Raw genomic sequence first — 20,644 nt, 5'->3', positions numbered from 1 at the left:
TTTTCTTTTCTTTTTTTGTGAGGCAATTGGGGTTAAGTGACTTGCCCAGGGTTACACAGCTATTTATGTGTTAAGTGTCTGAGGCCAGATTTGAACTCAGGTCCTCCTGCCTCCAGGGCCGGTGCTCTATCCACTGCGCCACCTAGCTGCCCCTAGGGGGGGTCCCCTGTTAAGAGAACCTGTACCCCTACTGCCAGGGCTCCCAAGCTCTCTGGGGAAAGGGGAGAGAGCCATAGACCGCAGTACCCACCACCCAATCCAGTGGACACTTGGGCCCAACAAACCATCAGGACTGGAGAAATTCAGAGAAGGCAAAGGTCATTGCAGAGAATGCTCCTCTGGGAAAACTTTGGGGAGGAAGCTACAGGATGTGGAGAGATGACTCTGCCTCAAAGAGGAGATTCTGCCTTCCATTGAAAAGAGGCAGGGCAGAGAGGGAATAAGGGAGAAAAATTTGAAACTAGAAATCTTATAAAAACAAATGTTGGGGCGGCTAGGTGGCTCAGTGGATAAAGCACCAGCCCTGGAGTCAGGAGTACCTGAGTTCAAATCCTGCCTCAGACACTTAACACTTACTAGCTGTGTGACCCTGGGCAAGTCACTTAACCCCAATTGCCTCACTAAAAAAAAAAAAAAATGTTAAACTATCTCTACATGTAACTGGAAAATAATAAAATACTGTTAGGAAAAAAAGAAAGAAATCGGGCTTAGTTTGGGGTGCCGCTTCTTAGGAAAGACATTGATATTTTGGAGCGTGGCCCAAAGTGGGTGACCAAGATGGTGGCCATCCTCACAATCACACTAGGGGAAGATCAGCCAAAGTAACTGGAGAAGAGAAGGCTTAGAGAGGACACAGTGACCATCTGCAAGGGCTTACAGGGCTATGGCCTGCAAGGAGAAGACAGAATGCTTGGCCCCAGAGAGAAGAACTGGGAGCTACTGGGGGAAGTTACAAGGAGACAAGTTTAGGATACACAGAAGGAGATACTTCTCGATCATTGGAGACGTCTGATAGAACACCTAGAGTGCGGCTGTGTGGCACCATAGTTGATAGAGTGCCTGGCCTGGAGTCACGGAGACTATGTTCATGAGTTCAAATCTAGCCTCAGACACTTACTATTCGTGTGACCCTGGACAAGTCACTTCACCCTGTTTGTCTCAGTTTCCTCATCTGTACAGTGAGCTGGAGAAGGAAATGGCAAAACCACTCCTTGGTGCCAATATCTCTGCCAAGAAAACCCCAAATGGGGTTGTGAAGGATTGGATACGATTGAACAACAAGAAGAAAGTACAACACCTACCTCAGGAAGTGGTGGGTTCTCTCTCCCTGTCAGTCTTTCAGAAAAACCTGGATGACCACGTGGCATGGGTCTGAGTAGATGGCCTAAGGCCATGTCAGGGATTCTTTTGGCAGTCTGGGGAGGCCTGTGAATCCTTCCTCAGAGTAATGATTTTAAAATATACAAAATTTTATTTATTTGTGTATATATATATATATATATATATATATATATATACACACACACACATATATGTGTATGTATATATATGTATGCATGTATATATACAGACACAAAATGAGATTGAAATATAGCCATCAGATTAAAAAAAAAACAAGTTGATGCTTCTGCAACCCAGCTGATATGATATGTTTTGCATGATTTCACTTGCATAATTGAGATCATACTGTTTGTCTTCGCAAGAGGTGGGGGAGGGGCAGGAGGGAGAGAATTTGGAGCTCAAATTTTTAAAAATTATATTTAAAATGTCATTGGGAAACATTTAATGACGTAAATAATACTTTTTTTAAAAAGGGGAAAAAACCCAACAAGTTCGCAGACCGTAGGTTCAGCACTGAAGGATCCCTTCCTGTTCTGAGATCTGTGGTCCTGGGTGTTATTGGGAACAGTATTATCACTCCCCTTTCTTTTTTTTTTTGCAGGGCAATGGGGGTTAAGTGACTTGCCCAGGGTCACACAGCTAGTGTTAAGTGTCTGAGGCCAGATTTGAACTCAGGTACTCCTGAATCCAGGGCCGGTGCTTTATCCACTGCGCCACCTAGCTGCCCCATATCACTCCCCTTTCTAAAAAGTGATGCTCTAAACTAAATATAGTATAACAGATTTGGTCTGTGGTCTGATCAGGGCTGAGGCCAGCAGGACTGTTGCTAAGTAGGGAGTTGGCATTCAGGGGCACTGATAATTTCGGTTAGTTGAGTCAGGCCATACTGGACGATAGAAGGCTCTGCATGCGTCTTTGGCCTGTTGATTAGATGCTGGGGAGCCATCAGAGGTTCTTGGGCAGGGGAACAGTATGAAGAAAGTTTGTCTTAGGAAGCTTAATACAGGTGACTGACATGGACTAAAGAGGAAGAAGAAATCCAAGCCTGAGATAAGGAGGAATTATTGCTACAAGAATGGGGCTGGAGAAAAAGATGCATCCAAGAGACAGTTAGCTATTGTTACTATGAAGGAAGAAACAAAAGGACTTGATGACTAATTGAATGAGGGCAGCAAAGTAAAGAACCCTTGAGGCTTTGGTCTCTGTGGGGCTGATGAAATTAGCCACCTAGCTGCCCCCAAAATGTTCAATTTTGAGTCCACTGCCACTGGTGTCTGTGAATTCACTGTGGGTGAATAAATAGGAATTAGAATTCCCCCAGATAAGTAAGGGCAGGCTGAGGGTGTCTGTGGAGAGGGGCCCATCTGGGTCTCATGAAATCATTTCTTCTCCACCCCTCCGCCATTTTAGGAGGAAGAAATTAAGTAAGAAATACAGAGTATCCTTTGATTGGGCCCACCTTTTCTCATCTGAAAGGCCTTGGACGTCCTGCATCACCCACCGTGGGGGCTCTGTGTGTTGAGAGCACAGAGAAGCAGCTGTTACCATTCTTGGGCTGACCAATGCCAGTCACAGTGAATCAGCTCAATTCTGGAGGGGCGGATTAACTGTTTTAGGGCTGAACTCCCTATCTTGTATCCCCCACAATTCCATTGGAAGACTGGAGGATCCAGGGCGCCAGCCACCCCCAAGCCCGAAGTATTTGGTATTGGCTCCCTTTTCCTCTGCTGCTACTGCTGCTGCTGAGGTTGACCCCCTATCCTTGGTGCCAAGAAAAACACTGTGTGGCTTGTTTGCAGGGAAGGGAAGAACTGAGGAGTCAGTGTTTTCTTCTGCCTGGCTTATTTATGAGACCAGGTGAAGGAGCGCTATCAGCTCCAGGGAGAGGGTGCCCCATAGGGGAGGATGTGTGCAAGGGCCTTTGCCATGGTGTTGGGCGGCTTCTAGAAAGCTTGACTTTGTGTTTGGGGCTCAATCCTGCCCCAAAGGTCCTGGGCAACTTGGAGGGGGGGATTCTGCTGTGGCATCAGAAAATTAGGGAGCTACTGCTGAGTTCTTCAGCTTGAAGCAGCTTTGGTGTTGGCTTAATTCTCTTTTTTTAAAAATTTTTTTTTTCTGTTTAGAATTTTATTTTCCAAATTACATATAAAAGCAAATTTTGACATCAATTTTTTAAAACTGTGTTCCAACTTCTCTTCCTTCCTCCCTCCCTTCCCATCCCCTACCCCAAGGACTCAAGCAATTCAATGTAAGTTATACATGAACAGTCATGGAAAACATCTCTAGGTTGTGAGAGAAAACAGATAAAAACAAAACTTCAGATTAAGGAATTGTCAAAAAAAACAATGTGTTTCAGTCTGTTTTCAGATATCATCAGTTCTTTCTTTCTTTCTTTTTTTTTTTGGTGAGGCAGAGTTAAGTGACTTGCCCAGGGTCACACAGCTAGTAAGTGTCAAGTGTCTGAGACAGGATTTGAACTCAGATCCTCCTGAATCCAGGGCTGGTGCTCTATCCACTGCACCACCTAACTGCCCCCATCAGTTCTTTCTCTGTAGATGTATTGCAATTTTCATAAATCCTTTAGAGTTATATTGGATCATTGCCTTGCTGAAAATAACCACGTGCTTCCCAGCAGATCATCTTACACTATTGCTGTTATTTTGTATATAGTACATTTCTCTCTGCTTCAGTTAATGTGGGTCTTTCCAGGTTTTTCTGATAGCATCCTGTTCATCAAAACTTTTATATGGTACCTTAAAATTGACAAAGAATTCACAATAGGCCAGCAGAGTAGGTACCATACGTTTTGCCATTGTAGTCAATCATAACTGTTTCCCTCCAACCTATTCCCTTCCAATGATATTTACTCTGTTGTCTATCTTATTTTGCCCTATTCCTCCTCAAAAGTGTTTTGCTACTGACTGCCCCCTCCCCTGCTCTACCCTCCCTTCATTCCCCCTTCCCTCTTTATCCTCTTCCCTCCTACTTTCCTGTAGGGTTAAATAGATTACTCCTCCCAATTAGGGCGTATGTTATTCCCTCCTTGAGCCCACTCTGATGAGGTTAAGGTCTTTGAGCTAATTCTGTTTTCTAAATTTTTCTTCCTCCTTCCCTCCTCAGCTCTCCCTATGAAATCAAGCAATTCAATATATGTCATACATGTGCTATTATGCAGAACATATTTATCTTCCTCGAAAGTGTTTTGCTTTTTACAGCTCCCTCCCCCATACTTCCCTTCCCTCCTTCCCCTCTTCTCCCACCCCCCCCTTATCTCCTTCCCCTCCCACTTTTCCTTAGGGCAAAAATATATTATTATACTCACTTGAGTATGTACGTTATTCCCTCTTTGAGCCAATTCTGATGACAGTAAGGTTCACTCATTCCCCCACTCTTTCCCCCTCTTCCATAAGCTTTTTTCTTGTTTCCTTCTTGTGAGCTACCTCTCCCCTTCCCCCTCCCCCAGTCTATTCCTCCTATTCCTCAACCCTATTTTAAAGATCTCATCATGGGTTAGCTAGGTGGCACAGTGGACAAAGCAACAGTCCTGGGCCCCAGAGCCCCCCGAGCCCAAATCTGTCCCCAGACATAAGACACCCCACCCTGTTTGCCCCACAAAGAACAAGGATAAACAAAAAATAAATGCTTTACAGATATCATCCCTTCGTATTCAGTTCAGACCTGTGTCCTCTGTGTATTCCTTACTGAGAAAGTTCTTATGAGTTGGAAGTATTATCTTCCCATGTAAGAATATAAACAGCTTAATCTTTTCTTGTCCCTCATGAATTCTTTTTCCTGTTTACCTTTTTATGCTTCTCCAGGGTCCTGTATTTGAAAGTCAAATTTTCTATTCAGTTCAGGTCTTTTCATCACGAATGGGTGGTGGCTCAATTTATGTGGATAAGAGGACTTTTAGCAAAGGTTCACTCCCCTTATGGCCCAGTTGGGCTTGGCTCGCCTTGCTTGCACTGGTCTCTGCACATAGTGGGTAATTAGTACTTGACTGATGATAAAGTTGCAGTGTCTTTAGGGGGCTGTGTCCTGTACTGGAAAGAGAACTGGATTTGGAGTCAGAAGTTGTGAGTTTGAATTCTAGTGTTGCTCTTTTCTATCTGTGTGAACCTGGGCAAATCCCTTTTTTTTTTTTTTAAGTGTCGCAATTGGGGTTAAGTGACTTGCCCAGGGTCACACAGCTAGTAAGTGTTAAGTGTCTGAGGCCGGATTTGAACTCAGGTACTCCTGAATCCAGGGCCAGTGCTCTATCCACTGTACCATCTAGCTGTCCCCCTTTATTTTTATTATTTAAAAAAGACAGTCTCATGGATGCCTTTGGATTTTTACTCTAAGATCAGATTCCTGATAACTGCCCCTTCCACTCAGAGAGCCCTCCATCCCAATGAAAAAGACAAATTAGGCAAAACTAGCCAACACCATAGGCCCCCTCTGACAGTGAAGACAATCTCCCCCACCTAGGGCCCTCCATCTCTCTACCTAGAGAAGGGAGGTGTGTTTCCCTTTTCATCAGTGGTCCTCGGGAACCAAGGCTGGTCACGGCGTTACATCTAAATGCTGTCATATTCTGTTTTTGTTTTTTGCAGGGCAATTGGGGTTAAGTGACTTGCTCAGGGTCACACAGCTAGCAAGTGTCAAGTGTCTGAGGCTGGATTTGAACTCAGGTCCTCCCGAATCCAGGGCCGGTGCTCTGTCCACTGCGCCACCTAGCTGCCCCAATGCTGTCGTATTCTAATGTTGTTTGAGTGTTTGATATTGTAGTCATTGAGAGGTAGTGTGGAAGAGTGGATAGAGCCCACCCTTGGAGTTGGGAAGCCTTCTGTCAAATGCCTTCTCCAACATTTCCTTACTCTGTAACCACGCATAAGTCACTTAACTTCTGATCTACAGGCAGGACGCTAAGAACAGAAATTATAGATGAGGAGCAATCTGGGTCCCTGGAGGGACTCTAGAAAATGCTCCTACTGGGAGATGCTGCACCAACAAAATCACAAGTTCTTCATATATTCATATATTATAGTTGTATTGTTCTCCTGGTTACGTTGTCTTTGGTTTTGTATCCGTTCATACAAGTCATCCCGTATTCTGAATTCTTCATATTGTCATCTCTTATGGTATGATTGTTCCATTATATTCCTATATCACAGTCAGTTTAGGTATTCTCCAGTGGATGGGCATCCACTTTGTTTCCATTTGTTGTTGTTGTTTTTTAAGTGCTTCCATCTGTTTATCATCCATCCACCTTTTTATCTTTCTATCTGTGTGTGTATATATGTATACATGTGTATATACACATACATATATACACACACATACAGAGAGAGAGGCAAATAAACATAGGGCAGCTAAGTGGCACCGTGTTTAGAGCACTGGATTTGGAATCAGGAGATTGACTCATCTTCATGAGTTCAAATCTGTCCTCAGACACTTTGACACTTACTAGCTGTGTGACCCTGGGCAAGTCACTTAACCCTCATTGCCTCACGCCAAAAAACAACAACAACAACAACAAAAAACAAATGGGGTCACAAAGAGCTGGACATAACTGAAGCGACTCAACAACAACAAATATAGATAGCCGTGTGTGTGTGTGTGTGTGTGTGTGTGTGTGTGTTTGTGTGTGAGAGAGACCTTTCTTTCTGTCATTGACATCCTTGCGACATGTGCCACATTTTGAGACTGCTGGGTCAAAGGGTATGAACCAGGCAGTGGTTTTTCTCAGGACTCCAAATTGTTTTCCAAAGTGGTTGCACCAATTCATAGCTCCACCCGCAGTATATTACTGTGTCTGTCTTCCTTCACCTCAACTAGCACTGATTATTTTCATCCTTTCTCATCTTTGCAGAGTTGTTTTAATTTGCAGTTCTCTTATTAGTGAGTTGCAACATTTTTATGTGATTTGGGGGGCGGGGCTATGAGGGTTAAATGACTTGCCCAGGGTCACACACCTAGTAAGTGTCAGGTGTCTGAGGTCAGATTTGAACTCAGGTACTCCTGAATCCAAGGCCAGTGCTTTATCCACTGCGCCACCTAGCTGCCCTGCCCTTATATGATTTTTTAATCATCTGCAATTCCCTGTTTGAAAGCTGTTCCTGTCCTTTGACTAGTTATCTCCATATCCTCTTCATCTTTGATTGGCCAGGTCATCTCATGTTACCAGGCCTTGGTTTCCCCATCTTTCACAAGGGGGCGTTTGCCCTAAATGATCTCCAAGGTGTCCTCCAACTCTGAAGTCAATGATACTATGAGTTCTACTCGGAGGCCTTACGGATGGGCTAAAAAACAGCCAGTTTACTTTAATTGTCAGCTTTGGTAGTTCTTGCAGAGGGAGATGGTCAGTCAGTCTCAACTCTGGACCTCTGATTTAAAATCTTTAAAATTAAGGGAGCAGCTAGGTGGCACAGAGGATAAAGGACCAGCCCTGCATTCAGGAAGACCTGAGTTCAAATCCGGCCTCAGACACTTGACACTTACTAGCTGTGTGACCCTGGGCAAGTCACTTAACCCTCATTGTCCCACCAAAAAAAAAAAATCTTTAAGATTAAATGGTCTGGTGGGGGGGAAGCTAGGTGGGGCAGTGGATAAAGCACCAGCCCTGGATTCAGGAGGACCTCAATTCAAATCCAGTCTCAGACACTTGACACTTGCTAGCTGTGTGACCCTGAGCAAGTCACTTAACCCCAATTGCCCTGCCAAAAAAAAAAAAAAAAAAGATCAAATGGTCTGTTTCTGGCAGGGGGTGCCGATCCCAGTGACCTCCTGGTGATTTGCTGAGGTTATATGAGGATCTAGGAAATGTCTCCTTCCTTTCTTTTACCCTCCCTGCTCTTTTCCCAGTGTGATCCATGTCGGAGGGAGGGCCAAGGGGGACCACGGGAACTAGCTTTTATATATTGCAGAGCGCTTTGCATATGTAATCTCATTTGATCCTCACAACAACCCTGAGAGGTAAATGCTATTATTATCATCATCTTACACATAAGGAAAGTGAGTTGAGCAGAGGTTACGTGACTTGCCCGGGACCACAAAGCTGGGAATTGTCTCAAGTGGAATTTGAACTCGGGTCTTCCTGACTCCAGGTCCAGATCCTCTGTGTCATGTGGCTGTCAGTAATCTCTGAACCTTCTCCCAAGGCCATCTTCGTGGATGCTAGAAGATGAGGGCTTGAAGGGCCTCTAGGACACAGAATGTCAGAGTTAACTCAAAATCCAGTGTTCTTGCCACACTCCTCTGCCTTCCTGTTGGATTCCACAACATCCCCTCCAGCTTTTGTTAGAAATCCTGGCAACTTCCTGGTTAGTGCTCTCACCGGGTAACTTGGCTGCCACCTTCTTGGCTTTTCTCTCTCCAGCCTGTCCCACCCCCATACTGTGAGTCTGCCCTCCTGAGTCATTTCCTCGATCCTTCTCCCACTCCGTCCGTGGGCTCTGTTCCTCCATCCTCTCCTCTCCACCCCCTTCGTTACATCACTTCTCCTTCAAGTTTCCAAAAGCACCCAATTAACTACTCCCCGTATTCTCTCCTGGGCATAATCCGTTTTTGCTTAGCCTAAGTCAGCGTTCCCTGCTCCCTGAACATGATTAATTTACAGTATCTCCAGTCATATCCTAGGTATCATGAGATTTGTAGGGAGAAGAGATAAGCTGGGCCAAACGCCTTGTTTTATAGATAAGGAAGCAGAAGTCTTGAGGTTGGCAGACGTGGCCAGCATCACTCGGGGAGGAAGCAGGGCACCTGGAATTCAAGCCCATATCCCCTAATGCTAAACCCACTGATCTTTCCACTGCATCCTCGATACTTGGATTCCCAGGTGCCCACTTAGTGTCCGTGGGCAGTTGATTTGGTGACTCCATAGGTAACTGAGATTGTCAAGTGGGTCAGTGACTTTGGCGATGTAGAGGTTAGTTCTGGTCCTTGCCTGAGCATCCTCCAGGACTCTTGTCCAGGTCTAAGTTAGCCATAGTGGAGACTGGTACCTAGTGTGCTCCAGGACGGCCTAGCAGCTAGCTAGCTACCCCTCCTCCCTTGTGCCCAGCCCCCTCCTCTTCCAGTGCTGACTTCTCCTTTGTAGTTACTTGTTGGTAATGTGTTACCGCCTGCTTCCAGCTGCCACATACCTCTCCATTGCCCTCTGGGGAATGGCGCTTTTTATGCTTCAGAGGCTGGACTGTTCTGTGACGTATAGACATATAACCCCAGCAGAATAATGGCCTTAAAAAGAGATGAGTCTTTTTATTCAGGGAGAGGCTTGGCTTCATTTGAAAGCTTTACAAGTAACCAACTTTCTAGCCTATTTCTTTCTTGATGAACTTTGGGCCCAAATCATTGTTCATTTGGAGCATCTATTGTAGAGATAGAGAGATAGAGAGATAGATAGGTAGGTAGATAGATGGATGATAGATACACACAAATACATAGCTGTATATATACACATTTATGTATATTCACATATTCACATACATATTGTTCGCTTGTTTTCAGTCATGCCTGACTCTTTATGACCCCATTTGGTGTTTTCTTGGTAAAGATACTGGAATGGTTGGTTTGTCATTTCCTTCTTCAGTGCATTTTACAGGTGAGGAAATTGAGACAGACAAGGTAAAGTGACTTGCACAGGGTCACATGGCTAGTAAGTTTCTGAGGCCAGATTTAAATTCCGGGAAATGATTCTTCCTGACTCCAAGCCTAGTATTCTATCCACTGCCACATTCATATATGTGCATGTACATAATATACATTCATGATAATGGCTGTGTATATGCATTTATACATATATTGTACATATATACACACTATTGTATAGCGTGTATGTGTGTGTGTGTATAGCCTATGTGTACACACACACCTACACACAAATGGACAAGCTTTCTAGGTCATCCATATAGCTCAGAGGTTCTTATGAGGGTCATGGACCCCTTTGGCAGTCTGGATTTCTTCTCAGAATAATGTTTTGTGTTTTAGGGTTTTTTGTGTGTGTGTGTGTGTGTGTGTGTGTGTGTGTGTGTGTGTGTGGCAATTGGAGTTAAGTGACTTGCCCAGGGTCACACAGCTAGTAAATGTCAAGTGTCTGAGGCTGGATTTGAACTCAGGTCCTCCTGACTTCTGGGCTGGTGCTCTTTCCACTGCACCATGTAGCTGCCCCTAGAATAATGTTTTGTAACATTTTAATATTTAGCATGTTTTACATAGGATCATAAAACAAAAACCAATTGTACTGAAAAAGTTAACAAAATAATTTTTGAAAACAGGTTTACAGACTCCAGGTAAGAACCCTCGATCTAATTGAATCTTGTAGTCTAACCAAAGAGGCGTTCTTCATCCACTTTGCTGTTTTTGTGTGGATGGTTAGGAGAAACTTGTTTGTTTGTTTGTTTTTGTTTTGTTTTGTGGGGTAGTGAGGGTTAAGTGACTCGCCCAGGGTCACACAGCCAGTGTCAAGTGTCCGAGGCTGGATTTGAACTCAGGTCCTCCTGAATCCAAGGCCAGTGCTTTATCCACTGCACCACCTAGCTGCCCCTAGGAGAAACTTTTTAAAAATAGATTTTACTGCTATCTTTTATTTTTATATCACCTACATTTCCCCCATGTCTCCCCTCCACCTCACTTCCAGAGAGCTGACTCTTAAAACAAAATTTATTTTAAAGAAAGAAAAAGAGGGGGAAAAAATTCCATAAAACCAACCAAGATATACAAAGACATGTGGTGTTAGGTGTGGTGTTCCATGCCCACAGCCTGTGACCTCTCCATAGGAGTGGGGAGAGATGTCTCCTTGTGTCTCTCTTTAGGGCTGAGCTTATTCTTTGTCATTTTGCAACATTCAGTTTTAGTTGTTCTTTGTTTCTTGTTCTTTCCATATCTGCTGTTAGAATTGTGCTGCATGTTGTTTCCTTCACTTGGCATCAATGTCTTCCCATGATTTTCTGAATCCATCACACTCGTCGTATCTTAGCACGCAGGCCAAACTTATATTCAGGATGTTCTGAAGCGAGCAGGGCTTTAAGGCAGCCAACACGTGTCATCTATGAACAGGGGCCTCCGGGAGGCCTGGAATCCTCCTCCTCCTCTGTGCCAGTGGTCCTGATACCTTTCGCAAGCACCGGTCTCCAGAGGGTGGTCAAACAAGGTCGTCCCTGTCACTGTGTCACTCCAGGAATCCTGCATGATTGTGTTGGAATAGAGGCAGCCTTTTTTTTTTTTTGGTGAGGCAATTGGGGTTAAGTGACTTGCCTAGGGTCACACAGCTAGTAAGTGTTAAGTGTCTGAGGCCAGATTTGAACTCAGGTCCTCCTGACTCCAAGGCCGGTGCTCTATCCACTGCGCCACCTAGCTGCCCCTAGAGGCAGCCTTTTGCTTTTTTGTCCTTTGGATCATACTCCAACCTCCAGAGGCTGGTGCCTGGGAGGTGAGCCACGCCTTCCCGCATTCATCACATCCTTGGCTCTAGTGTCAGAGGCAAGATAGAGGGCAGTCGTGCAGCTCTAACTGATGAGAAGTGGGAGTTCTTTATGGAACACTTCGCATTCCTCGGGAGACACATCCAGCAAGGTCTTATCCAAGAGACTCTTCTTGTTTTCTGTAGCTTTTTATTTGCCGTCTGTGATGAGGACCATGATGGTAACTCGTGTGGCTGCAGTGGGCTTGGGAAACACCTTCTTCACGATCACCCAAGGATGGGGGGTTGTTTGTCCAAGTAGCGTTTCCCCCATTGTACAGATTGGCAAAGTGTGCCACGGAGATGTCCAAAGTCAGATAGTTGTTTCTCTGTAACAGGGATGATCAGCACCCCCTGTGGAGCTGGGCATGGGCTCTGGTACAGATTCAGGGGGCTGCCCCGACTACATCTGTATGTGTCTTAAGTGGATGTGGAATTCGTTGCTGCTGCGCTTGGCCACCGGGGAATCTGGCTTCTGGATCAGGATTGGCGCCCTGCCACCGCCACGCTGGGCTTCTCGTGGGTCAAGAAAGTCGATGGAGCCCGAATGGTCACAACCAATGACATCGTGACTCACGGTCATAAAAGACCTGATCAGTGAGTGACATTAGGGCTCCTCCGTTCTAGGTCATCCCCCTTCCTTCACCCTTGGCTCGGTGGTGTCATGACATCTACCCACTCCCCTCCCAGACTCAGATGAGGCATTTGTTTATTCTCTAGTCACCCAGCATGGGCACCTTGATGGGCGTGTACCTGCCCTGCATGCAGAACATCTTTGGGGTGATCCTGTTCCTTCGACTGACCTGGATGGTGGGGACGGCCGGCGTCCTGCAGTCCTTCCTCATTGTCCTCATCTGCTGCTGCTGTGTGAGTATCTCTGTCCAGTTTGACCGCGGGCACCATTTGTTCATTTCTCTTCCCGCCCCAAAGGCAGATACCTGGACCCCGTTCTGCTGGCCAGTCTGGCCGAGCAAGGCCCTGGGCGGGGTGGGCAGGAGGGGGCACCTCTCAAGAGTAACAGATGTCAGGAGGGAAAGAAATTTCTGATCCACAGAACTTCGTGCATTGGTTCTAAGGTCATCCACCACTGTTACCCCTTCCCTGAGTATCAGGGTAGGAATGTTTGATTGGTTGCTTGCTTTATTAAAGAAAAAAAGGATTTAGTTAGTGGGCAGACTTACCCCTCTTTAACACATCTGCAGAAGAGCCAGTGCCTGAGTCTGTGACTGACCTTTCTTTGACTAACAATGGAGTCTTTTTTGGGTGGGAATTTTATGTAACCCGTACTACAATTTCTTGTCTTTATAGACCCTCCTGACAGCAATATCCATGAGCGCCATCGCCACCAATGGGGTTGTTCCAGGTATCTGTAGATATGATACTCGTTATGCTGGGCTCCTCTTAGAAGGCCCGGCTTCCTTACCCCAAAAAGGAGGGGGAGTGGACCAGCTGACCTCTGAGTCCCTTTCCAGCTCTGAAATTCCATGAACCTACAGATGGGGAGCAATCTTAGAAGTCATCCAGGCATCCACAGATCATTAGAACTAGGCGGCACTTTACTCCAGATGGGAAAAACTAACAGCCAGGGAGTCCAAGTGATCTGGCTGGGGCAGCTAGGTGGTGCAGTGGATAGAGCACCAGCCTTGGATTCAGGAGGTCCTGAGTTCAAATCTGGCCTCAGACACTTAACACTTACTAGCTGTGTGACCCTGGGCAAGTCACTTAACCCCAATTGCCTCACCAAAAAAAAACAAAACAAAACAAAAAAACAAAACCCAAGTGATCTGGCTAACATTAGTGGCACGGCTAGATCTGGAGCCCAGACTCCCATCCCATCACTCCTTGAAAGTGCTTGACAAAAAAAGTACTTGAAAGAGCACAGCATTTAAAATCACAAGGTCTGGGTTCAAATCCCGGCTCCATGACCTTGGGCAAACTGTGCCCCCTTCTCTGAGCATCCAATTAATTTCCTGCAGAATAAGAAGGTTGTTTGTCTAGGTCCCTCCCAGACCCTGGTCCAATGTCTCTTCTTCTGAGCCTTGATTCTTCTCATTCGGGGAGCCTGTGCTGACTGACCTCAGCAAGGGGCCCAGTAAGGGTAGAGAGCTAAGTTAACCTGGGTGGGCTCCTTGGCAGCTGGGAGCCCCAGCGCTTGCCCCCTGGCCCTCCAGCTGGGAGGTCCGTTTCCCCGGCATCCAGAGCTTATCTCCTATGGGTGGGCCGTGTCACTGGTCAGATGTCGTTGCCATCCTTGCTCAGTGTAGGAGCCAGATGGCAGGAGTTATTTATCACTCGCTCATGGGGGAAAGCAGCAGTTTTATCTCCTTCCTGGAAGAGGCCCGTCTCCCTGTGCTGTTTCTTAGCTCTGGTTAACAACTCTCTGAGTTTCTCAGGCCAAACAATAGCCCGTGGGGCTTCTGTAACCAGAGCGGCCCCAAACACTGCAGATAGACAGAAAGAGGCCCAGCATTAGAGGCTGCAGCCTTTGTTTCCAGGGGGAGCCAGAGGAGCCTGCTGGGAGACTGGCCCTCAGACCTTGGCCCAGCCTCCCATCCCCACCCCCACCCCTGGCTGGTTTCTTTGCCACTGTGGCTTCCAGCCAGCCGGGGCCTCAGAATAATGATTTATTGGCTGATGGCGAGAGCTCATAAACCCAGAAGGGACCCTCAAGACCCTCTGAGCCAAACCCCGTGCATTATATGAGGCTGTGGGCAGCTAGATGGCGCAGTGGTTAAGCACTGGCCCTGGATTCAGGAATACCTGAGTTCAAATCCGGCCTTAGACACTTGACACTTACTAGCTGTGTGACCCTGGGCAAGTCACTTAACCCCCATTGCCTGCAAAAAAAAAAAAAAACAACCAAAAAACAAATATGAGGCTGTGCAGGCCCAGAGATGGGAAGTCATTTGCCCAAGGTCACACAAGGACCAAGTAATAGAGATGGGAATCAGCGGCTTTGATTCAAAATCCAGAGAATGGTTTTCCTACCATTTCATTGCCCCTCCTGTGTTTTGCTTTCCACCTCTGGGACAAATAAGATGTGACGGCCCAGGAAAGACTCTTGGACTCAGAGTTAGAAGGCCCTACTGCTAATTCCTGGCCTTGTAGTCTTGGCCACTTCATTTGATTTCTCAAAGCCTCAGTTTTGTCATCTGGCAGAAGAAGATAATGGAATCATAGGCTGCAGGGGTAAACAGATGTGGCCCTGCCCTGTTCTATTTGGTTCAATGTACCACACAGAACCTGAGGGTTCAGGTAAGCTCTGGCTTTGAGAAAAACATGTTAAGTAACCCCCAGGTCAAAGCAGTCCAGGAGGAGGCAAAAGGAGAGTGCAGGTAGGTAAAAATGAATGGAAGCCACAGGCAAGGACGTTCCCCTGGAATCTTTCAGAGTCGTTAACACTGGTTCTCTATCAGGGGGCCCAAGATTGCTCCAGCTAGGGGTACCTCAGACTGATGCTCTACACAGTCTTAGCTCACAACAACCCCAGTGATGGTGGCGTGGAAGCTAGCCCAAGTTGAGACAATTCCACTAGTATCCCAGCCCACAGTAAACTCAGAAAGGATAGAAGGACAGGAGTAAGCCTTTTTTTTTTTTGTGGGGCAATGAGGATTATGTGACTTGCCCAGGGTCACACAGCTAGTAAAAGTGTTTTAGAGATATCTCCTTTGATCCTCACAACCCTGGAAGGTAGGTACAGTTATTATCCCCATTTGACAGTTGAGGAAACTGAGGCAGACAGAAGTTAAGTGACTTGCTGAGGGTTACATAGCTAGTAAGTGTCCAGGGTCACATTTGAACTCAGCTCTTTCCGACCCCAGGCCCAGCCATGATTCTATCCACTGCACAACCTAGCTGTGAGACAGAAAGTGTAGAGAGGTAGGGGACAGTGATGGACTGGTTGAAGGAACTCCTTTACCAGACTAGGTCAGCATGTGCTCTAAAACTATTTGTTAAATAGCTAAGAAGTTAAATAATTTGCCCAGGGTCACACAACCAGTATGTGTCGGAGCTGGGGACCTTAAAACCAAGTCTTACTGATTCAAAAGCTGGCTTCTCAGAGCTTTCTGTCTTTGGGTTTTGGTTTTGGTTTTGTGGGGCAATGAGGGTTAAGTGACTTGCCCAGGGTCACACAGCTAGTAAGTGTCATGTGTCTGAGGCCAGATTTGAACTCAGGTCCTCCTGACTCCAGGGCTGTTGCTTTATCCACTGCGCCACCTAGCTGCCCTGAGCTTTCTGTCTTAACACCCTCTTTCCTGGTGCCATTCCCTTCATTCCATCCTCTAGGTAGTCATAGGCATAAATCTTAGAGGGGACCTTAGAGATCACCACGGCCAAACCTCTCATTTTACAGACGAAGAAACTGAGACATTTCCCCAAAGGGTTAAATAACTTATCCAGAAGCATCCAGCTAGTAAATAGCAGAGGTGGGTTTGTCCTCCCTGGAAGGGTTGTTTGAGCTTCCAAGATGGCCCCAGGGCTACTAAAAGATAATTTCACCTGCAGTCGTGTGACACAAGCTTCTATAGGGTGTAAAAGGAACTGTTGGGGTGTTTGGAGAGAATCGCAACTCACAGAAGCAGAAGCATGAACTCAGTCTTCTTCTCTTGCCCCTCCTAGCTGGGGGCTCCTATTTCATGATTTCCCGATCTCTTGGACCTGAGTTTGGAGGAGCTGTGGGCCTGTGCTTTTACCTGGGTACTACCTTTGCAGCAGCTATGTATATCCTGGGAGCCATTGAGATCCTGCTGGTGAGTCCAGTTCTGCCCCGCCCTGCCCCGCCCATCCCAAGCACCTGAGCCAAGGTCATTTCAGTCCTCTCCCTTTAGGGCCTAGGGCCATTCATTCCCCTTTCCAGGGCTCAGTGATGGTATGGGGGGGGAGGAAAGGATGGGATTGAGATCCTTCTTGGGAATCTGCCCCTCAGGCCTTGGCGAAGAGGAGCCATTTTTGGTGAAATAAGGGATGGGTGGCAGCTCAGGAAAGTATCCCACATCTTAGCCTCTTTAAATATGGCCAAGAATAATCTTATCTGTGGCCGGTACTCTGCGGAAGCTTTGGTTTTTGTGAAGTGTTTAATTTTGTTACACGATTTTTACTTGGTAGCACATACAGGGCATCACATCCATGTATCTTGTTCCTTCTGTTCTTTAATGCCTAGTTCTTCTGTGTGTGTGTGTGTGTGTTTGTATCAGGCTCAAGGTGTGAATTTCCTGGTGCTCTTTTCTATTTTTGTATATTTTTTGACCCACCAGGTCTTATTAGTCTCTATTACTTTTTAATTTTATCTTTTTTTTTTTTTTTTTTTGGTGAGGCAATTGGGGTTAAGTGACTTGCCCAGGGTCACACAGCCAGTAAGTGTTAAGTGTCTGAGGCCGGATTTGAACTCAGGTACTCCTGACTCCAGGGCCGGTGCTCCATCCACTGCACCACCTAGCTGCCCCTGGTGCTCTTTTCAAACTTTCTTTTCTCCCTCTGGCCTGGCCGGTGTAGAGGAGGATCCATTGGAGAGAGTCCAGTTCTCTCTCTCTCTCTCTCTCTCTCTTTTTTTTTTTTTTTTTGCGGGGCAATGGGGGTTAAGTGACTTGCCCCCATTGCCTCACTTAAAAAAAAAAAAATTTTAAATAAAGTGCTAGGGAAACTGCTTGTTTGGACAACATCTGGCTTCTTTCTCTACCCCACCCCTCCATCTCCTGGAGCCTGAGCAGCCTTGCTAAATTTTAGCCTTGGCAGCAGCAGCAGCAGCATCTTGAGAACAGTCTGACCAGGAAGCTGGGGCTGCTGGGCGGGAGTCTTACCCGCCTTGCCCTAAGTGTGGTTTATAGAGTGCCTCACCCAGTCTGAGGCCTCTTCTCAGAGCATGTGTGTGTGTGTGTGTGTGGTTGGGGGGTAGGGGAAGGAGGGGGAGATGGATGAATCCTCACCCCACCCTTGTTCCCAAAGAGGAAAGGGAGTCACCGCTTCCTGCCTCTGAATTGCTCCTCCAGTAGTAGAGACCAAGTCTGGCTCCTCGCCACCTGGTCCTTAGGAAAATGGAGGTGCTAGGATTTCTTTGCCGAGCGAATACTCCCAAGCCCTGCTCTTGTCATTTCAGACGTACATTGCCCCGCCGGCTGCCATCTTCTACCCGACGGGGGCTCACGACACCTCGAGCGCCACCTTGAACAACATGCGAGTGTATGGGACCATTTTTCTGACCTTCATGACCATGGTGGTGTTTGTTGGTGTGAAGTACGTCAACAAATTCGCCTCGCTCTTCTTGGCCTGTGTGATCATCTCCATCTTGTCCATCTATGCCGGCGGCATCAAGTCCATTTTTGACCCTCCGGTGTTTCCGTAAGTGATGGGAACCAGAGGGAGAGTTTGAATGAAAAAGGCTGCTTGGGGGGTGGTTCTGTCATTTTCCCTGGGCCAGTCGAGAACGGGGCGCACAGACCTCCAGCAGTGGGCAGAAGAAAGGAGGAAGTGAAGCAAGCCACAACTGGGAGAAGGCTCATCACACTTTTAGAGCTGGAAGAAAATAGACTTTATCTGACCCAACCTCCATGGCTTACATGGGAGGAGACCCAGAGCACCGATTTGGCCAGGGAGTGTCAGAATCATAACCCCAGCTCATCCCCGTTCTCTGTCCACTCGCTGATGAGCCGGCTGCCTGGTCCACTGCACAGCCAGGGTAGGCAGCAGGAGCAGGCCCCCTGGGGCCCTGAGCTGTCCGTGACCCTCGGCCTAGTCATAAAGCGTGCGACGGGTCAGTCAGGGGAGCGTGTTCGACGAACCCGTGTCCTTGACTTAGCAAACTTGGACCTTTCCTCCCATCAGAGTCTGCATGTTAGGCAACAGGACTTTGTCCCGGGACCAGTTTGATGTTTGTGCCAAGACCACAGTGGTGGACAATGAGACCGTGGCCACAAAGCTCTGGGTTCTCTTCTGTCACACCTCCAATCTCACCTCTGAGGGCTGCGACCAGTACTTCCTCCTCAATAATGTTACTGAGATTTCTGGGATCCCTGGAGCCGCCAGTGGAATTCTCCAGGGTAGGTACAGAGGGTGGGGCGCTGGGGTGAAGACGCCCCAGGCCGGGCCCTGGGGGAAGGGGGGAATGCATTCCCAGGAGGAACACAGAGGGGGGTCCGACACCCTCACTTCCTGAGAAAGGAGGAGGCATAGACCCAGCCTCAGAGAGCCCCTCCCCACCCCAGAGTGACTACCTACTAGAGCAGATCGTTGCTTGCTTGTACGGTGACACGGGTACCTTTGGCCCAGCCTTGTAAGCTGACCTCAGTGGATTCACCCTGATGGACAAAACACATTTTCAAGTGTCCTCTGAGGCCAACACCCCTCTCTCTAGCATCCCCAGGAGAAGAGGAAGTGCTTGAGTCACTGGGTGATGTTTTTCCTTTCAGAGAGTCAAGTCCAGCTGACGCTGGCCTGAGAAGTTCCCACCAGAGCCCATAATAGGCCTCTGTTTGGGGAGTTGGCAGTGGCTGAGCTCTCCCACTGAACCCTGGCATGCACACGCCTCGTGTAGCTGCTGCCAGCTTTGGGGATGCCTCATTGGACATTTGGGACCAGTTAGCCCTTGTTTGGTGGGCTTGATTCAGAGGCATGGGGACCCCATGGTATAGAGACTAGCCTGGAACCTCTTTAAAGTGTGTAAGCCTCTCAAGAGCAGGCCCATCCTAGTGCCTGGCACATAGCGAGGGTAGACTGAATGCTTGTCGATCGGCCGTTTGGATCCTGTGCTTCTGTCTTGGACGAGGCTGCTCGGCTACTTCGGCTGACTGCCTCCCCCAGTTCTGAGACTCTTGAGTAACGTTTCCAAATTCCACTGGCTGAAAGAGACATGTGATCTCCAAAGAGCCAACAGAGCCCAGTGTCATCAAATATTCCAACAATTCAAGTCAGTGTGTTGTAAGGACTTTCTGGGTACAGGTTCAACACTCAGGGCCAGAGATATGAAAATGAAAAGTGGCCACAGTTCTGGTCCTTGTTGAACACCCCCCACCCTCTGCAGAGGGGAGATAAGGCATGGACACAAATGAGGTGAGGGTCAGTGGAGAGCCCCAGATATGAAGGGCTCCAGAGAGATGTGACAGGGGCAGACGCTAGCAGCTGGTGCAGGCCAGGCCTCTGAATTGGGCCAGGGAGAAGAAAAAGATTTCAGCTAGGGGAGATGAGAAGAAAGTACCAACTAGGCCTGGGGAGCCCTGGGGCACCTTCTTTTTGTGGGCTGTGAAGAGAAATAAAGCACCGTCCTTTCCCTCCAGGAGTTCACAGTGAGTACAGTTGAGGCTCTAGAGAAGAGAAGAAATGTGAGTTGTGTACAGAGTCAGAAGGCTGGCTCTGACATTCACCAACACATTTTACAAACATGACTACATCAAGAAATCATCTAGTGACTGCTCTCCCCGTATGTCAGCTTAAGTGCTTTTTCCATATATAATTCCTTTATTTTTCTGTAAAAGGTAACACAATATACAGAACAAAACTTTCCCTTTTTAAACTGTTACAGCCCAGATTTATCATGTACATATAAATTTACATACACATATAAATTTATATGTAAATACAATATAAATTATATAATAGATCAATAACCTATAAATTATATATTATATATATAAATTACATATAAACACTACTTTATATATAAATACTACTTTTCTACTGCTGATCATTAAGTCAGAGTGTAACACATTGTGGGTATAGAAGTCCAAAGGAAATTTAGCTGTCATGCAAAAAAAGGGTATCAGAGTGGGTTCCCATATGCCCTCTCAGAGCTGTACACAGTTTACTCACCCATAAAATGGAGATGTGATACTGACATCTGTTGTGAGAAAGACTGCCGGCACACTTTGGGTG

The 20,644-nt window shown here is 46.9% G+C and overlaps 1 protein-coding gene across 2 annotated transcripts in view; it reads left to right on the top strand.

Moving 5' to 3' along the window:
* Positions 1–20,644, top strand: part of SLC12A4 (solute carrier family 12 member 4) — a 62,417-nt gene that overhangs the window by 26,292 nt on the left and 15,481 nt on the right. The window contains exons 1-6 of one of the 2 annotated variants that reach the window (XM_043982651.1): positions 12,237–12,379; positions 12,503–12,649; positions 13,091–13,145; positions 16,403–16,533; positions 17,877–18,118; positions 18,602–18,816. In XM_043982651.1, coding sequence (XP_043838586.1) covers positions 12,512–12,649; positions 13,091–13,145; positions 16,403–16,533; positions 17,877–18,118; positions 18,602–18,816 — 781 coding nt within the window. In that variant the 5' untranslated portion in view covers positions 12,237–12,379; positions 12,503–12,511. Of the gene's footprint in view, positions 1–12,236; positions 12,380–12,502; positions 12,650–13,090; positions 13,146–16,402; positions 16,534–17,876; positions 18,119–18,601; positions 18,817–20,644 lie in introns of those variants that run through there. The other variant, XM_043982650.1, reaches the window with a different exon arrangement.

The sequence above is a fragment of the Dromiciops gliroides genome, chromosome 2 (assembly GCF_019393635.1).
Source record: "Dromiciops gliroides isolate mDroGli1 chromosome 2, mDroGli1.pri, whole genome shotgun sequence".
NCBI lineage: Eukaryota > Metazoa > Chordata > Mammalia > Microbiotheria > Microbiotheriidae > Dromiciops > Dromiciops gliroides.
The sequence above is the reverse complement of the archived record's forward strand: the minus strand, read 5'-3'. Positions and strand labels throughout refer to the sequence as shown.